General features: G+C 37.0%; 3 protein-coding genes and 2 pseudogenes across 5 annotated transcripts; 2 read left to right on the plus strand and 3 right to left on the minus strand.

Moving 5' to 3' along the window:
• Nucleotides 1-1,800: 1,800 nt before the first annotated feature.
• Nucleotides 1,801-3,888, minus strand: LOC125212289 (uncharacterized). The gene is made up of 4 exons (XM_048112409.2): nt 3,493-3,888; nt 2,630-2,710; nt 2,301-2,440; nt 1,801-2,208 (listed from the first exon to the last, which is right to left on the minus strand). Exons 1-4 carry the CDS (start codon nt 3,805-3,807, stop codon nt 1,953-1,955), a joined length of 792 nt encoding a protein of 263 aa, XP_047968366.1. The 5' UTR covers nt 3,808-3,888; the 3' UTR covers nt 1,801-1,952.
• Nucleotides 3,889-5,843: 1,955 nt separating this feature from the next.
• Nucleotides 5,844-6,950, plus strand: LOC148930412 (protein NUCLEAR FUSION DEFECTIVE 2-like; annotated as a pseudogene). Its single transcript, XR_016136704.1, has 3 exons — nt 5,844-5,933; nt 6,077-6,162; nt 6,293-6,950. The product of XR_016136704.1 is annotated as a protein NUCLEAR FUSION DEFECTIVE 2-like (transcript).
• A 2,532-nt stretch (nt 6,951-9,482) lies between these two features.
• Nucleotides 9,483-10,185, plus strand: LOC125209716 (uncharacterized). The gene has a single exon (XM_048109298.2). The coding sequence runs from the start codon at nt 9,591-9,593 to the stop codon at nt 10,059-10,061; it is 471 nt and encodes a 156-aa protein (XP_047965255.2). The 5' UTR covers nt 9,483-9,590; the 3' UTR covers nt 10,062-10,185.
• Nucleotides 10,186-11,612: 1,427 nt separating this feature from the next.
• On the minus strand, nt 11,613-14,143 carry LOC125211659 (embryonic stem cell-specific 5-hydroxymethylcytosine-binding protein). Its single transcript, XM_048111551.2, has 8 exons — nt 13,991-14,143; nt 13,706-13,865; nt 13,422-13,507; nt 13,078-13,190; nt 12,917-12,982; nt 12,614-12,723; nt 12,456-12,521; nt 11,613-12,251 (listed from the first exon to the last, which is right to left on the minus strand). The coding sequence occupies exons 1-8, from the start codon at nt 14,083-14,085 to the stop codon at nt 11,811-11,813; spliced, it is 1,137 nt and encodes a 378-aa protein (XP_047967508.1). The 5' UTR covers nt 14,086-14,143; the 3' UTR covers nt 11,613-11,810.
• A 1,501-nt stretch (nt 14,144-15,644) lies between these two features.
• LOC125212644 (RING-H2 finger protein ATL46 pseudogene) lies at nt 15,645-17,303 on the minus strand (annotated as a pseudogene). The gene is made up of 2 exons (XR_016136660.1): nt 17,030-17,303; nt 15,645-16,835 (listed from the first exon to the last, which is right to left on the minus strand). The product of XR_016136660.1 is annotated as an RING-H2 finger protein ATL46 pseudogene (transcript).
• Between the last annotated feature and the right edge of the window lie 663 nt (nt 17,304-17,966).

A 17,966-nucleotide genomic window follows, 5' to 3' on the forward strand; every position in this document is an offset into this window, starting at 1 on the left:
TTAGACTTTTAATTCTAATTTTGTACTCCCTAATTAATTCCCTAATTTGTAGAAACCCAATTAGCAAAATGCACTTTTGGAGAAAACCCAATTAGTCCGCCCTCTTCTCGCCGTCGCAAGCCACCCTCCTCCATCTCACTCTTTTCTTTCTCTCTCGCAGCTTCCGTCTGCCGTTGCTGCCACTGATTCTCCGTCGCCGCTGAGTTTGGTACGAGCAGCTGCTGTCAGCCACGATCATCCAGCGCTGCCGCTGCTGTGCGGTCGCGATGCAGACTGAAGCCGCCGCCGTCGTCGCGGTCAGCCCCTACTCCCCCTCGCCGCCACTGCCGGACACGCACAGGCAGCGGCGTCGCCTTCTTGTGTGGTGAAGAATCTGCCTTTGATAATCTGAACTTCTGCCCACTCTCTTGAGGGAATGTGTAACGTGAAAGTAATAGATAATTTTTAGGGTTTGCTGAAACTGATTTGGTTCCTAATTTTCAGGTAGTGCAGATCATGGCCTCAGTGATTTTGTGGAACGGAAAATCTTGGGTTGGCCGTTTAATTCTCATGGAATAATTGGATTTGCTATGATATGTGTGAGGTGATGTTGATAAAAATGTTTTTGGTCAGAATCTGAGCAGGAAAACGACGGCTTGGCGGCGGGGGCGCTGGGACTTTCTAGTGTGAAAACAGAGGCGAAGATAGAGAAGGAGAGGGTGAGGAAGAATGTGAGGAGAGAGACGAGGAAGGAGAAGGGGAAGATGGAGGACTGAAGGAGGGAGGGGAGGTGCGGAGGAATGGGAAGAGGGAGTAGAGCGAGCGGAGGGTCGACAAATGGGGCTAATTTAGTAAAATAATTAGAGAATTAATTAGGTTGTAAAAATCAGAATTAAAAGTCTAATTTAGTCAAAATCAGGATTAAACCCGTTAACCGTTAGTTTTTAACGGAAATATTGAGGAGGACCAAAATGATCAAATTCCCATATGTTCAGGACCACAAAATTCAAAAGATAATGTTTATGACTAAAAACGTAAAATGGTCGTATGTTGAGGACCAATTTTGGCCTTTACTCTTAAATAAATGAAAGAAAGATGTGATTAAAAAAAATATTGTCAATCATAAATATAAAGGTCGTATGCTCAGGGGCGGAGCCAAGAATTAAATTCAAGAGGGGCAAAAATATACATAAGCAAATGATTGAAGAATTGAGAAGGAGCATTTTAGAAGAAACTCAAATAAATATTTTAATTTAAAGAAAAATTAGTATAGAAGAACATTTTTGAACAGGGGCATTGCCCCACTACTAATACATGTGGATTCGCCCTGCGTATGCTAACAAAATAATTGAATACGCATAATTAGAGCAATGTCCTTAATTAAGTATATTAATGAACAAAAGGGTAGTAAACTATATAAACATAACATCATTTTGAATACAAATAATAATATAATGTACAATTACGACTTTAACCTCATAATGTCTAAGACATTATGTCTCCAATACATTTTTGTTCTCTATTATAGGATATAACTCAAACTTGTCAAACACAAAATTTGACTATAGGATTAGTTGATCTTAGTTAACTAATCATTAGTAATTAATGAAATACTATTGATTAAGCAGCTAACACTCTTCAAAATAAGTACTTTTCCTCCGTCCCTGAAAGTTTGTCTCATTTTACTATTTCCATCCATCCCAACAAAATTTGTCCTATTTCACTTTTTATCATTTTTTGTAGTGGATCTCATATTCTCTTATCTCATTTTTACTCACATTTTATTATAAAACATATATAAAAGTAGGACTCACATTCTCCTAACTTTTTCTAACTCACTTTTCATTATAACTTTTTAAAACTCGTGTCAGGTCAAAGTGGGACAATATTTGTGGGACGGCGGGAGTATTCGTTTAATGTACATTTGAAATTTAAACATGAACTGTATTGTGAGCCCATTCTTTCCCTCACTTTCAATGGGGGAGTTGATCCGCGGATTCAACGATCTCCTTCGTGTTCATAGACAGTACGCACAGCCAGTGCGGGAAGAAGAAGAAGATGCCAAGGAACACGAGGACTCCCAAGTCAGCCTCCTCCCCAACAGCTGCACGACGAGGCCTGACCAAATAAATCTGGCTCGCGCACCACAGGCAGTATGCAACTGCCACTGCCAAGGTCAAATTCAGCGACTTGTGGTATTGCCTTCTCACCGACTTCAAGGGCTTCACTCTGCAAAAGGGGTAGAGCAACGATAGAATGAAACATCGCGATAGCCATTTGCTAGATCTCGACAAATTTACTGACAGACGAATCCATGAAACCTGTAGATGTATATAAAACCTCCAATTAAGGCTGCACAGAGAAGGCCAATAACAACAACAGCATCGGGATTGACTGGTGCTCGGGTTTTCCACCAGCCGGTGCTCAATATCCAAGTATACATGGAAGAATGCCCATTCTCCTGTAAATGAATGAAATCGATCCCGTTCAAGAAACTCACTCCAAAGCACGCCTCATAACAACGAAACCTCAAAAACTTCACTAGCATAGTAACGTTCATATATAGAATGATTTAGTCATGATCAAACATCGAGCAGCCTTGAACTCTAACTGCTGTTCGATAAAGGACATAAACCAGCAGAAGCATTACCTCAAACAGATGATCCAAGAAAAAATGTGACAAAGATCCAGCAAAGATCAACAAGAAGCACTGTCTCGCGTTTAAGGGAACCTAAACCACAAAACTCTTCATGAGTAACTACATCATCCTTTATAACGAACAAAGTTAGGACTGAATAGAAAGATCCGAACACAAAATGCATACTATACCATTCACTGCTGTAAACTGAGGCACACTACGAAAACATAAAACAGTTTGAACTTCATAATCCTCTACATTTCTCTAAAGACAGCCGAAATGAAGAATGATCCGTAACTATTTCCACTCGCGCATACTTCAACACAACTCATAATTTTCATACTACTATTAGCTAGTATAGTTCCTAAATTTCCTATCTTATATACACAAGTATAGCCTTAAAATCAACACTGACCCAACTTCTAAACAGCTTGTATACACATAATACATGGAGAACATCATATATGTGTTAAATTCTTCCATTTATTGGAGCAAACCATGTTTCTTTTAAAATATTTAACTGAGCATCATATTTTTTTTTTAAATTGAGGCAATAATAGCCTATGATGCACCGAATTCAAAATCTCAGCTAAATATTCTGGGGAAAAATGCACTTGACAAAATTTTAATCAAACTCAAAATTTCAATCCCTTTTAGGGTTAGGGTTACCTACCAAAGAGATCGCAATTTTAGGATACATGATCATTCAATTTCAGTTGGTGATGGCTTAAAATTTCCAGATTCGCCAGCAAAATTCATACATATTCCAACCCGAAGTTAATCCAAGTCTATGTAAGGAAATTCCTAATAAGGAAAAACATTTAAAAAACTAAAATTCATCATTATAAGTGAAAGTTGCGTTGATACTGACTGACCCCAGAGAAAGAATCAAGGACGCCCTTTTGCAGGAGAAATCGGGAAACCCAGGTGTAGAGAAGTGAAAGAGGGAAGCCCAGAATCAAAGCGTAGTAAAACGGGTTGTGGATCCATTGCTCGACGGAGGAGCCCAGGAACCGGCCCGAACCCATAGTTGAGCTCAGCCACTCACAGAACGACCCTATGTCCGGCCCGAAGAAGGCGTTGATGGCGTACGTGACGCAGTGGTGCGGCCCGAATCGCCCGTTCGAGACATGCATCAGCCCTTGGCCCGACCCGATGGCGTAGATCATGTGCGGGCCCGGGCCCGGCATGCTGCGATTTTGCGCGATTTGGGATTTGCTCAATCTTGGTATGTGATTTGTTTGAGATTGTATTTATCTTTTATTCAATGAAGTGTTCTTTTTTCCCTTTATAGATGTAAGACATTTATTAATATAAAAACATTTATTAAGATTTGGGGGAAGAAGACATTATTGATACCTTATAGGGGAAATTACAGCTGATGCTATTAATCACTAATTTCTACTGAGGTGTGGAATTAATTATTTAGTGTATACTAGTATATATTAGTAGTATAAAAACATAAATTACTTGACAACATGTGACTAGTTGCAAAACATTTAGGCTCACGGCTTAAATTGGACAAACTCTGTGATGGAGATTCCAGTTGGTGCCGACTGTTGGGCTCGGGCCTCGGCGATGAGGTTGAAGTGGAATTGTGTTCGCTACTACTATGTTGTGTGTGCTTAGGATAACGCTCATGGCATAGAGTGGTCTCATATTTGCGCTACCATATCATGTGGGCCACATGAAACAATGCATTAATTACTTTAATTATTTCTTAACCAATTCAATTAATAGTAATAGTACTTAATAAGTAGTTACCTTCAAACATTTTTAGAATTTACTGTAAAATTAATCTGCGCACGGAATATGCACGTATATCAAAGTGTTTATCTTATTTTCAAGATGAGAATATGTTTAGTCATTAAATTTATCTTCAACTAAAACTAAAACACAATGTTTTACCTAGGGGTGTCGAAACGGGTACCCGCGGGTACCCGCACCCGACTTTGGCCGAAAACTTTGTCCCGATACCCGTCCCGCAGTGAGTTGGGTATTACCCGATACCCGAGTCGGGTATCCCGCACCCGACACCGCGGGTACCCGACCCGAAGCCAATTTTTTTTTTCCAAATCTTCTTTTTTTATTTATTTGTATAGTTTATAATACAAAATACTACTTGTTGAATGTTGTAAATTCTCACTTTAACCCTTTAACTTTATTAATTAATTTTGCTGAGAATTGAGATGAAGCATGTAATGTAATTGTAATATTTGATTCTCTGCCTTCGTGTGTTTCCAAAATTTTAAGTTAAAATGCTTAATTTCTCCTTCTATGTTGTTTACATACTGTAAATAAGGAATTAGAAACTTATATTTTTTTAAAAAAAATTGAAATATCTGCTTCAAATTTTCATGTTCCAAATTACCACCTGTAAATATGTAAATTCAAATTAAATTACAGTGCCAAAAAATCCAAACTCCTAAATTCATATCACCATTCAAAAAACTAAATATGAAAAATTAACAAAGTAACCAACAATGTCTCACTTTCATCAAAAGTAGTAAATAATTATAACCAAAAGTCACCAAATATTAAAATTAAAAATAAAAAATTATAAAATATTAATATACATATCGGGTATGTCGGGACTAACGGGTTACCCGAGCGGGTATCGGGTATACCCGATACCCGCAAAATCCAAAATAGTCATACCCGATCCCGCCCCGTTACCCGACTCCATCGGGTATCGGGTACCCGTTACCCGACGGGTATCGGGTCGGGTTCGGAAATACCCGTTACCCGCTACCCGTTTCGACACCCCTAGTTTTACCACTAATAAGTACCGGTTCGGGAATACCCGTTACCCGCTACCCGTTTCGACACCCCTAGTTTTACCACTAATAAGTACCTTCAAACACATTATTACCTAGACCTATATCAATTGTTTTCAGAAACAATGAAGTGAATAGTTCATAAATCGTTTTACCACTAACCAATGAGCTGACCCTAGGGTTAGGTTCACACGGGCTACAGAATTAATGTAAAATTATTATTTATTACTCCTATATTTTAAAAATAAATATTATTATTAGGCACGGTCCATTTGTATTGGGCCAATAAAAGATAGCCCACTTCTCTGATATGATCAGTGGAGCCCAAGAATCAATTCTTGAAAAAAAAAAATGAGAAAGAGAAAGAGAATGAAAAAGGTAAATGTAAAAGGTAAATAACGTCGCTCAAATTCACAAAAGTTCACTTCTCAAATTGTTTCACTGACGTTTCCATCGTCGTAGCAAGAACATGGGTCCCCATTTTAGGGTTTCTGTTACACCCCTTTTTCTCTTGATCACTCTCATTTCTTCCTCGGCGCCGCTAATTAATAATTTTATTCTCTCTTTCGAAATCAATTAAATAAAATGTGGTACGTGATCATTCATATATTCACTGCTTATGTGAATTTATTTGTATGCGTGCGTGTGTTTCCTTTCCCCTTTATTCCTCTTTTTTGGCGATAGGCATTTTCTGAAGTAGAATCATCTTTGCCGGAGAGTGTCGACACCTTTCTCGATCGCAATCGCCAATCTCCAAAATCAGATCAAGTAATTATGCTCATTTCCGCTGTACACCATTTGTTTGTATTTAATTTTGACACATTGTTGAAATTTTGCTCTATGGTTAAACGTGGTATTACTACAAATTTGATGAAATGCTTATGCAACGAGCTTGTAGCTATACATTTCGGAGAGTTGGATTGCTGCGACGAGCAATGACGCACTCCTCCTACTCAGAGGAGAACAACAAGGCTCTAAGCGTATTGGGGGAAAGTGTCATTTAAACCTCTGTCGTGTTGCAATTGCTAAGGAAAGATGTGGATATTTCGGCCAAGGATTTGAACCTTGCGATTGCTGAGGCGGCTAAGGTGGAGGGTTCCTGCAATGCTGAGGGGTTCCGGCTTGGTTTGCAGAACGTTGTGAGGGTCGCGAGCAAGACTAATGCCACAGCTCCTGCTGTGGTCTGTGGTGCGTTCCGTGCACTTTTTGGGGCGATTGCCATTGATTCTGGGAGCTCAGACGTGGCCGGGGAGGTCTACGGGAAAACACGCGGTGGAGTTTGGAGCACGGTGACATTGTAGGTAATACTACATACAAATGGTGTATGCATTTGATAGTTCTGAGATTGTGATCTATCATCTATGCTTACTGTTATGTGTTTGAATTAGGTAGTGTTATGTTTATATTACTTGACTCTGTGTTTTGAGTATTCCGTGGTGAAATGACGATTGTAACTTTGCTTGAGGGCTGGACTCTCTAGCCTTTCAGTTGTCTTATAAATGGCTCTGAGTCGGGTTCTTGTCCTTACGAATGACAATGCAATATTGTAAGAGAAAGGCCTTGTTCAATAGTTTACTTAGAGCAGTATATATGTAGGTATCATCTTTGGGGAAGGGAATGGGGTATATGTCTCTTTCAATTCTCTGTTTCGAATTCAATTGAATCTTATGTTATGGTATTTATCATCTTGCAAATGCAAGTCTAGGATAAGTTATGCATCTAACTTTTTATACATGGAATTGGATCCAATTTGGCTAGAAAGGTTATACTCATTTCTATGAGTTTTTTTAGTCTGATTTGAATTAATAAACAGTTTATACTCGAATTTAAGATTTATTGGAATTTTTGGATTTGAATCGAATGGTTATACAGTTATACTCGTTTCAAGCAGTTCTTAAATAGTTTGTACTTGTATTTAGGAGTCTTTGAACTTGAATGTTTGAATAGTTTATGCTCATATTTAGGAGTTTTTGAATGAGAGACATATAATGGAATGATAATTTCAAGAGCTGGAAAGGACAGCGAGCGTCACGCAATCAACTCTTTGCTGTGTATCTTCATGTTGATTTTCTATGAGAATGACTCATGTCTAACTGTGCAAACTTGTTGGATACTTTTGGTATCTCATTTGGCATATACTCTTTGCTCTGTGTGATCTGTCGACGCCCCTGATTGTGATACTATATGGGCATGGTGAAGAGGTTACTTAATGTAACAAAAGTGTGTCAACAAATATTTGCTGATATTTGATGGCATATTAGGTGCATATCATTGTCATGTATATTGGCCCTATTAGTAGAAATTGACATTTCTGCAGATTTTTTGAGTTTGGGGGATTAATATGATGTAACATTGTGATATTCTACTATCCATGTCCATCACACACAGATACACAGTAACACATGTGGTTGTGTGTGTATGTTTTTCTTCAAAAAAAAAGTTGTGTTAAACTTATAAAAAGTCATCTGCTACAGCTACTGTAGAGGATCAAGTTAGTCATATTCTAGCATATGTTTGGTTCTTAGTTAGAGGTGACTGCTGTCTTTTACATATGTTATTTTTTTTGGCAAGGTTGGTGGCTGTCTTCCAACAATCATTAACTGTATTTAATATTTTAGGGTCCCCACTATAATCTGGTGCAAATAATATTCATTTAATTAAATCCCAGTCTGATTGGAAGTATTTATTGGATATTCTTTCAGGCCTCATCTTTATCCTAATCTTAACTGGAATGGAGTACTAATTATTTAATTCATAAATACTTTTTTGAAACTGTATCACAATTAGGATTTAGGTGGTCGAAGATTCAAAAATTAATAAATGTACCCAACTATCTTTCATCCAAACTAAAGATATTTAACAACTCATTCAAACTTTGTTTGAAAGGTAAATTAGGTATGGCAGAGCCAGTTTAATTCCAATTGGATGATAATTAGGTATGACTGAGTGAGTTTTAATCCAAGTTGATGATTTTAAATCCTGTAATGAGCGAATCAAATGTGATAAAAGAAACCATTAATATTTTGGCTGTGCTTGTGCCAAGCCACCGACCATTAATACACACAAAAAGTGAGCTTATTATTAATGTTTAATTCCATGATATTTAATTTCATAATTAATGTTGTCAATATTGTGAGTAAAGATATGCGCGCCCAAGCTTTCATATTAATGTTTTATAAGACTTTGTAACACTTCAATTACATCATAGGAGTAGTATTAAGTCAAATAGAAAATTAGAATAAAGTATAAAGCGCATTTGTCTTCACCTGTCTAGTGAGAGAAAATATCTATTGACAGCACACTTGAAATTGGGCCATTTTAAAAGAAAAAACATTAAATTTGATTAAATTTTGATGTCATGCAATTTTGTAAAATTAGTGGGAAAACAATAAAAAAATTTACTTACATGTCATGTTATTGATTTTTTCAATCAAATTTATTTCTTTACGAATAAACAATCTCGTTTAAGTCACTTGGCATTGACATAGTAGCACTATGCCTGATTCCCCGACTACAGTATCGGATAACTACTCTCCCGTCCCATAAAAATATGGGTAATAGGATGGCACAAAAATCAAGATAAAAATTGGTTAAGTAAGAGAGAAAAGGAGAATGATATGGTAAAGTAAGAAAGATGACGAGAATTGTAGTGAAAGTAGTGTTAGTGGATAATGAGATCTGCATTATTAGATTGATACTGTAACTTTCCAAAAATGGAATGTATATATTTTCGTGGGAAGGATGAAAATGAAAAGTACATGTATTTTGGAGTATAATTTAACCGAAAAATCTTAAATAACTACAAATAAATAAAATTTTTATATACTTTTAGCTATTTTTTATATTATGAGACGAAATAGAATTGGATTAATAGAATTTGGTTTTATGGATTGTATATTCACGAGTAAATGAGTAGTGAAGACTGAACCTTATCTCTTGATGACACGTATACAATGGGTTGGACTGGTTTCCGGGCCCAGTCTGTTCCGCCAAATTACATTTTTACCCCCAAACTCCCGCTATACTCCCCTATACGATAGAGCCCATTTTCGGAAACATCAATAACTATTTCATCCGTTATTCGCTGCAAAACCAGAGCTCACAAACACACAGAAATGAGAGAGAGAGAATAATTCGCCAACCATTTCACTCTCCGCCGCTCTCACATATACACACACACAATTATTGAAGTATACATGCTAATTAATCAATTCATGGAGCCTCCTCGCGAATCCCCAATCCAAATCACCGAAAACGCCGACGAATCCTCCGAATTCCGCCGCGGCTGCTTCAGCCTCCCCTGCTTCGACCGCCGCCGCAGCGACGAATCCTCCGGTGCGACGACGTGGTGGCAGAGGATGCGGTCGCGCGGCGCGGGCGCGGTGATGAAGATCCGCGAGTGGTCGGAGCTGGTGGCCGGGCCGAAGTGGAAGACGTTCATCCGGCGGTTCAATCGGAACCGCAGCGGCGGAAAGCACGCGAATTTCCAATACGATCCGCTGAGCTACGCGATGAATTTCGACGAGGGGCCGGGGGGGCAAATTGGGGATTTCGCCAAGGAAGGGCAAGACGACGCCGACGGTTACTACTACGCGTCGCGGAATTTCTCATCCAGGTACGCCAAGGGATCGATGGACATGGGCAAGGATGGGCCCACCTTCGTCTAGCTGTGTATTGTATTCGTATACACTGCAATCATTTTCAATTATTTGTAAGTATTGTATTTTCATTACTTGTTTGTGAATTAATACTTTTTATTTATTTATTTACAGCTCATCGATGTTGGACTCATTTCTTTATAGTTTTTTTTATTATTGTTTGTTGTTGGAGGCATAAAGTTTTGATGTGGATTAGTGAAATTGGAAGGCATGCTTACTTTTTTTTGTGGATAATTTTTGCATTATCCCAATTGGTGAGGTATAACAGAAGATATGCTGGGATGGTGAGTGAGTGGTGCCTTTTCTATTATTCTTGACCTAAAAAGACCTATTTTTCTTAAAGCCATTGATTAATTTTGGATTATTTGCTATGAGTCATGATATTTTGACAAGTGTTTTCTAGATTTTCTTTTCTAATAGTAAACTAATTTTTTAAAATATGAATCAACTTATTTGTCGAAAGTGACTGTGCAGCAAATTTTGACTGACTGTTTGTTAAAAGGAGTCTTTTTTAATAGATGTATATTAAAGAAAAGAGTCATATTTAGAGAAAGTAGATACGGAGTATTTTTCTATTTTTGTTTAAATCTAATACTTCCTCCGTCCCCGATTGACCAAACATGAGTTTTAAGAAATGTAAAAAAAAGTTATTGAAAAAGTTAGTGGAATGTGTGACCTATTTTTTTATATTGATTTTATTATAATAAAATGTGAGTGAATTGAGTTAGTGGAATGTGAGACCTACAAAAATGAAGTGTGAATCTTAATTTAGGACGGATCAAAATAAAAAAGTGTGACTCTTAATCGGGGAACGAAGGGAGTACTCCTTTTAAAATTTTGGCTTGATATCCTTTTTAGTTTTTACTGTAACTAATTTGGAGATGCTAAAGATTAGGATTGAGAGCTTTTGTGCAATCGAAACTTGCGCCACTGATATGTGTTAAGGTTTTGTGAGAGAATTTTATTTGAATCGAGTGTAATCAAAAGTTTATGACATTCTACAAGTCAAGATATCATCACATTATATTACTTTACACTTAACAATTTGATTATGAAAAGAAACGAAAAAACCCCTCAAGGAATGCCTTGACAGCAGTATATCACAACCTCGGAGCCGAGCCCAGTTTTCACCTTTACGGCGAAAATCCATCAAGAAAATGCCATCGTCTATTACATAAAAGAATCAACACGAAGATGAAAATATCCAGAAGGCCTCAGCAACCCAATGGCAATACCACGAATAGAATGCACACGAAGCCTAGCAAACCAACTAGTCCAACTCATCCCGTGAGGCTCAAACCCAGCGTACTGAGAATTTGAAAACCACAATTTTATGAGAGCTATGCTACACTGCATGCACGCAAGTGAGATTTGAATCCAAGACCTCTTGCTAAGAAGAGATTTGTGATGTCTCAACTTTATTGCAGCACAAGTGAAAAAGAACCTCACTACTTGAAAATCTGGGTGGTTTTTCACTATTGGAACTAAAACGGACGCATGCACAAAGCCACAAATCGTATTTGCCAAACGCTAGAGAAATTCGGATGCAAAACAAGAAGCTGAAAACACAGGTTCAAGAATTAGATAAAACTAGAACATCAAACCATCAAAGAACCTAATGATGGTTATACACAAAAATTTCTAGTGAATCTATTCTTGTAAACCTAACCTAGTTCAGAACTTCCAGCTAATATTCTCCATAAGCTTTATATATACAGAACATGTGCTAATACAACAAAACCACAAACCAACCGACTATTAGTTCTTACCAAAGTAGGAAAAGAGAGTTGGTTGCTTATCACCCGCACCTTGTCCTTGTTTATCATTGGCCCCAATTCTTCTTTTCTTGATTGGACTCATGTGCAGTAGCCTTAGCCTATCAGTTTCTTTTGCAGATGGCTTTGCATGATCTGCATCTTTGGTATCACTCTTGCCTGTTTTTGTAACAGATTCTTCTTGGCTACAAGGTTCATCTTTCACAATTTCTTGTTTTGGTTCTTCCATCACACTAGCTTCATCCTTCACTGCAGCGCTTTCAACTTTAGACTGATTTTGAGGTTCCTCTTTCTCAATTTTTGGTGCAATACATTCCTGGAGCTCTTCTTTGATCGGTGTTTTTTCAGGTGTTGGATCCTCTGATTTGCTTGCTTGTTTCTTTGAGAAAAACTGAGAGATTCTCTTGGTCTCCTCCAGTTTTACCTGTGTAAAGAGATCTCAGTCTCGTTACAATATTCAACATGCAAGAATGTAACATATCATATCATTATCTAGTTATGCCCAGAATGATGACATTTAAGTATACTTCTTTGACTAAATGCAGCATATCTTCCTAATGGTGATTGACTACAAATCAAGTCTTGATCTGATTAATAACTGTGTGTGTGCTTAATAGAACATTATTACCTCCTTAATGCACTCAGGTCCATCAAAAGAAATTTTACCAACTGCAGGTGAGACAGGATACCAGGCCTGTAAGAAAAAGCCAATTTCTTTTAAATCCCAGTTCACATCTCCAGCAACATATCACCAAGGACAAAAAACCAGAGATTTTGGGTTCTCACCAAATCTGTTTCTTCATATGGTTTGAGTATTTTGTCAAGACTGGACAAAGAAGAATCATTGAGCCACCAATCAGTTGATTCTTTGCTGCCCAAGATTACAGGCATCCTATCTGCAATGGGGTAACAAATAATCAAACAATTGCTGCGAATACGAATACAGACAGACATGAGTTTGAAATCAAATTGATCTCCAAAAACAGCAGCCATGACAGCTGAGTGATGTTGTACTTAAATGAACAAACCATATTATGATCTGTTCAAGTGGAAGTGTATTTCATCATCAAAAGGAGGGAAAGCACAAACCATGAAGCCATTCCAGAGATGACGAGGATGAAGTAGTGATAATAGTGAAGGTGTAAAGCGTTTCTCCTGCATAATGAATGGGAAAAACAGTACAAAAATGGCTCAGAAAAAGCGCATGGTCAAAGTCTTATGGACATGTTCTTCATTAATGTGTATTTCACCTTCTGAATTTTTCCAAGAATCGAATAGAGCAGCAAAAACCATTGGACGACCGTCCTTAAAGTGGACATAGTAAGGTTGCTTTTTAGATCCATCCTTCTTCCATTCATAAAATCTGAAAACATAATTTTATCAGGTAAAAACTGGAACTAATAGTCATAGGAGTATATCATAAAAGCATACATCACATTTTTTCAGAGCAGAAAATTCAGAAATGATGAAAATCAAATGATGACGATGTTGGAGCAGGTGCACAAAACATGATATTAAGGTGTTAATCACTCTATATATGAACTTTCAGAAACAACAAACAAGAATATATGCATAGAGTTGCAGGTAGACATACCCTTCAAAAGATACCAAACACCTGTTCTTTGGAAGAAGTCGGCGAAAAGGAGCCTTCTCTCTTATCGATTCACACCTCGCATTGAACTGTAAAATCACAGCACAAGTGAGATAGCTACGAAACAAAAACAACCTTCATGCTTCACCCATCTCTCTCTATCTCATCAAATGCACACACATGCACAAATGTAAGTCAAAATAGGAAGTTACAGCATTAGTCAACTCTCTCTCAAATGCGAATCAAAATTAGAGAGTACAGCACTAGAGAAAAACAATTAGTATTACCATCTTAAAGTGATCGATTTTATCAGTTTTCTTAGTAAAGCTAGGAACCAGTCCCCACTTCATGCAGTGCGAAACGACGCCGTCGCCGTCGCCACCGCCGTCGTCTAGTCGAACCACCGGCACGCTGAACCCCGGCGCGACGTTGTACGACGGCCGATACCTAATTCACACACCAATTTCACTCAAAATCAACAGTTTTCTTCTTCGTTCGAGTTGGAAGCAAGTGTAAATCAAACTAAAATCGGCGAAAATGCGAAAATCAAAGGGCGATTAGCGAGAACAAACCGATCGATGTCGACATGGCGGATGGGGCGAGAGTTGAAATGGCAGGCCTGAGCAATGGCATCCGCTCGAAGAGTACACCTTCCTCTTCCACACATAGCTTGCTTTGCTTCTCCTTCCTCTTTCGCGGGCTTTGTGTTTTGAGGGTTTCTGAGAGTGAATATCGACCGTTGGATCTATCGTTATGATGAGGTGCTGATAACGATTCATTTGGACGGCCGGATTTTAAGACGGCATTGGAGTTCGAGTTTACTCTCTTTTATTTACTGAGTTTTCAAATAATATTACCAACAACAAATAATATTATCAATAATAAATGAAATCATGCCAATGAAACATTATAATACTCCTAAAACATTTCATTAAATATAAAATTACTAAATTTTGTCAAATTCTGAATTTATTCTGTATTTCTTAAATTTTGAATGACAAATTATGAAATTTCAAGAATTTTCAGTTGTCCCATGATAACTTCCACAAGGAAATCGAAAGCTAAATGGGTATATAACGTGCCAAATTTTGGTGATATCAATCAATAATGATGATGTGGATGATTAAGCAGCGTATTTTAGGCTTAAGAAACTAAAAAAAGTAAAATATAGTAGTAATAAATTTGGTCAATAGAAAGAAATTTTAAAATTTCATTATTTGTTAAGTATTTAGAACATGTGAGACAACAAATTTCGCAATTTAAAAAAATGCAGGATGTACTAGAATTAAATCTATGTAAAATGATATTATTTCTTTTAAATGTAAAATTACCTTCATAAATTATACTTTTAGTAAAACCAAAGTACTCTCACCCTTATTTCATTTCATTTATTTTGTTTAGGGTTAAGTCTCATTTTTAGTGTGATGATGAAGCTGTTGGTAAGATGTTTTTTTTTCTTCTTATTAATAGATTATGGATTCGAGTCTCAAAGGAGAATCATTATTGATCTTTTTTTAAGCCTCATTTTAGGTGTTTCATTTTATTTCTCGGTCATATATGTTGAAGAAGTTGGGGTCGAATGCTGCCTCCATTGCGTAGTCTCCATCGTCATAAAATTTTTCTCTTTCTTTTATTTAGATTTCAAATTCTTTATACATTGATAGTCAGAATTATCTTATGGAGTATAAAAAAGAATACATGGTAGTTTAATTGCTGTTTAAAATAAAAAATAAAAAACAGAAAAATATGCTATATTTCCTTTAAACCACAGATAGGATAAAGATTTTGCAAGTGAGAATCTAATTCCATTTACATATTTAATCACTATGAAAGCAATTAAAAAATTCGACTTGCCTTATTTTTTAGCCTTCCCCTTTTTTCCTTTAAAGGTCGAATAAAATCTTATTCTAAGGCTTTAACTAATTTACCTTTTTTCATGCAAACTTTTTCTCTCAATAAAATGCCATTTTTTTTACCCAATGAATGAAAATTAGTCAGAATCCTCATAATTAGATATCACTAATTCACAAACATAATCAACTTTGGAGTATTGACTAAAAACTTAGTCAAAAAGGGCTTCAAACTTATAACAATAATGGTAGTGCTTCAAAATGAACATAAAATCAATCAATTGCACCTAAAAAGAAGGCTAAAGCCTAAGAAGTCTTCACACATGAATCACATTAACACCCCACCAAAATTTTCTTCTAAAAACAGAATATGGTATGTGAAAATGAAGCATGTTGTCACATACTTTTTCACCTTCATATATGTGAAAACTTGCAACATGATTTGTAATTTGTACTGACAAAACTAGTTATAGTAAAAAATTAGTCATCTTTTCTGCTAAGGTAAAAAGACTAATGCTTTTCTCTATTGAAAACAAAATACTATAGTTTCTCCTAATCCAAACATCATATCAGAGCAACCTATTTTTCATACTAAATCACTTACTACTATATTTTCATTTGCTTGTGATGTAGGATTGAGCTTGCCTTTCTTGGACCATAGCCAAATCTTGGATACAGAGAAGCTATCACCTCTACTCCTAACACCAATCTTCTTCTCATCGGCTTCCTCGCTGCCAAGTCGCGCTTTAGTCCTCGTTGCAACGCCACTGCAACGAGGCAGCGCCACTTGAAGGTTGGTGTCACCAACAACATATTGAAAAGCACCCATAGAATAACATCTCCTAGCATCAATGTTGCTGCTACTGACTTCATTTTGCATCTGGATTTCACTACCTACTCCTTCATTAGTGCTCCTAAACTTCCCAAGACGAACGGAGAGCGTCCTGGCCGCGCCAGCATTGCTCGTCTCGGGCCTAGAATTGGCCGGAGACGAGCCACTAGGCCCATCAGGGCAAGACAAGCTGCTCCATTGGTGATCCAAATCACAAGTGCTGAACAAGGGGCTATCAGCAGAATTCCCGAATCCGATTAGGCTTCGACATAGAGGGCAGGTCGAATTCGACAGCAGCCATGTTTCAATGCAGTGGATGTGGAAGGCATGGCTGCAATTAGGCAGGACCTTGAGCTTGTCGAGAAATGAGAACTCAGAGAGACAAACAGCACAATCAAATGGCTCCTTCAATCCTATGATGTCCTTGTAGTAAAAAAGAGGCAGAGCATCGATCAACGACTGGTCGAGGCCCGAGTCATGCAGCCGGAAAAGCTGATGCAGCTGCCTCTGGAATGTGTGGGAAGCAGCAGAAGCAGCATCAGGGAACCTGCTGGATTGTGAGATTGAGGAAAATGATGGACTTTTCATCACACACCTAATCACAAGCTGTAGTAATCCAAGAAGGAAGAAGCCAATTGCAAGAATCACTATCACTAGGAGAATTATTGGGCTAATTCTACCCATTGATGAGAACTGCTGAAATTCAGGGCTGGAAATCAAGATTCTGTCTTTGGCCTAAAACTTATATAATCAGAATTCAAGAATATGGTTCACAACAAGGGCTTTAAAATAACTTGCCAAGATTCATGCTTTCAAATTGACACTTCAAATGGAATTCAGACAGGAAGAAGTTAAAAGGAAAAACTGATTAAAGAATGCAAGAAATGGAACAGGGAGAGAATAAAAATCTGATCTTGCAGGCAACCTACCTCTTTCTGAGAATCTGAATTGAGCTGACAGAAAAGACTAACAATCTACATAGGGATTTTCTGGGTTGGTAAATATTGGAACTACTTTTTGAGAATATCAAGACTGTGCCAGAGAAAATATGTCAAAACAAGATTGACAAATAAAAATAAGAAAAAATGGAGTTGAGATTGTGAACTGAAATTTGCAAGAAAATACAGAGGGAGAGAAGGTTGGATAAAAAAGGCAAATTTGAAACTATGGTTTCTGTCTTTTAGTTAAACTGATATCAGCAAAAGGGTGCCCTCATTTGTCACTCTCACCAACCTTATGGTGTGTGTATTTAGTGTCTTTATCTAATTTTGTGGACACATTTATTCGATTTCCTTTTCTTTATACAAGATTTCGGCAATCTTTTGTTTTCAAATATTTTAAGTCTTGTCCTTCTCTGAATATTCCTCATGCTCACTTCACAACCTAACTTCGTATGATTTTTCTTAGCCATTTAAAATGCACTAATAAATAATTAATTGAAAGCCAATGATTAATCATTATAATAAGATAATATAAGGGCACATTAAAAAATAGTAACATAAGTAATAAACGAATAAATAAATTTTGATGATGATATAAAGGAGACATGAATTTGGACAGGAGCTTATGGAGGGTCCATTTCAATGGATAAAAAACACTGCTAATTTTGCCTTGCACGCATGCCAACTAATTCCCTATTCAAGAGGGTGATTATGACTAATCATAATTTGTCATTTTTTTCTCCAACTGATAACTGAGTTACTGAGAAGCAACCCCTTTTGTAAAAGATTGTTCTTTTTTTGGATTTGTATGTGAAGTATAGAATATTTCTTCACTTACGTGTAGCATATATATGTTGTTAGAATCAATGGTGAAGTTTAGACAAAGTTTGTTGTAAAAATTTGATCTTTTTTCTTAAATTTTATT

The sequence above is a fragment of the Salvia hispanica genome, chromosome 3, assembly GCF_029641045.1.
Source record: "Salvia hispanica isolate PSC_SH4W2 chromosome 3, Shi_PSC_v1, whole genome shotgun sequence".
Lineage (NCBI taxonomy): Eukaryota > Viridiplantae > Streptophyta > Magnoliopsida > Lamiales > Lamiaceae > Salvia > Salvia hispanica.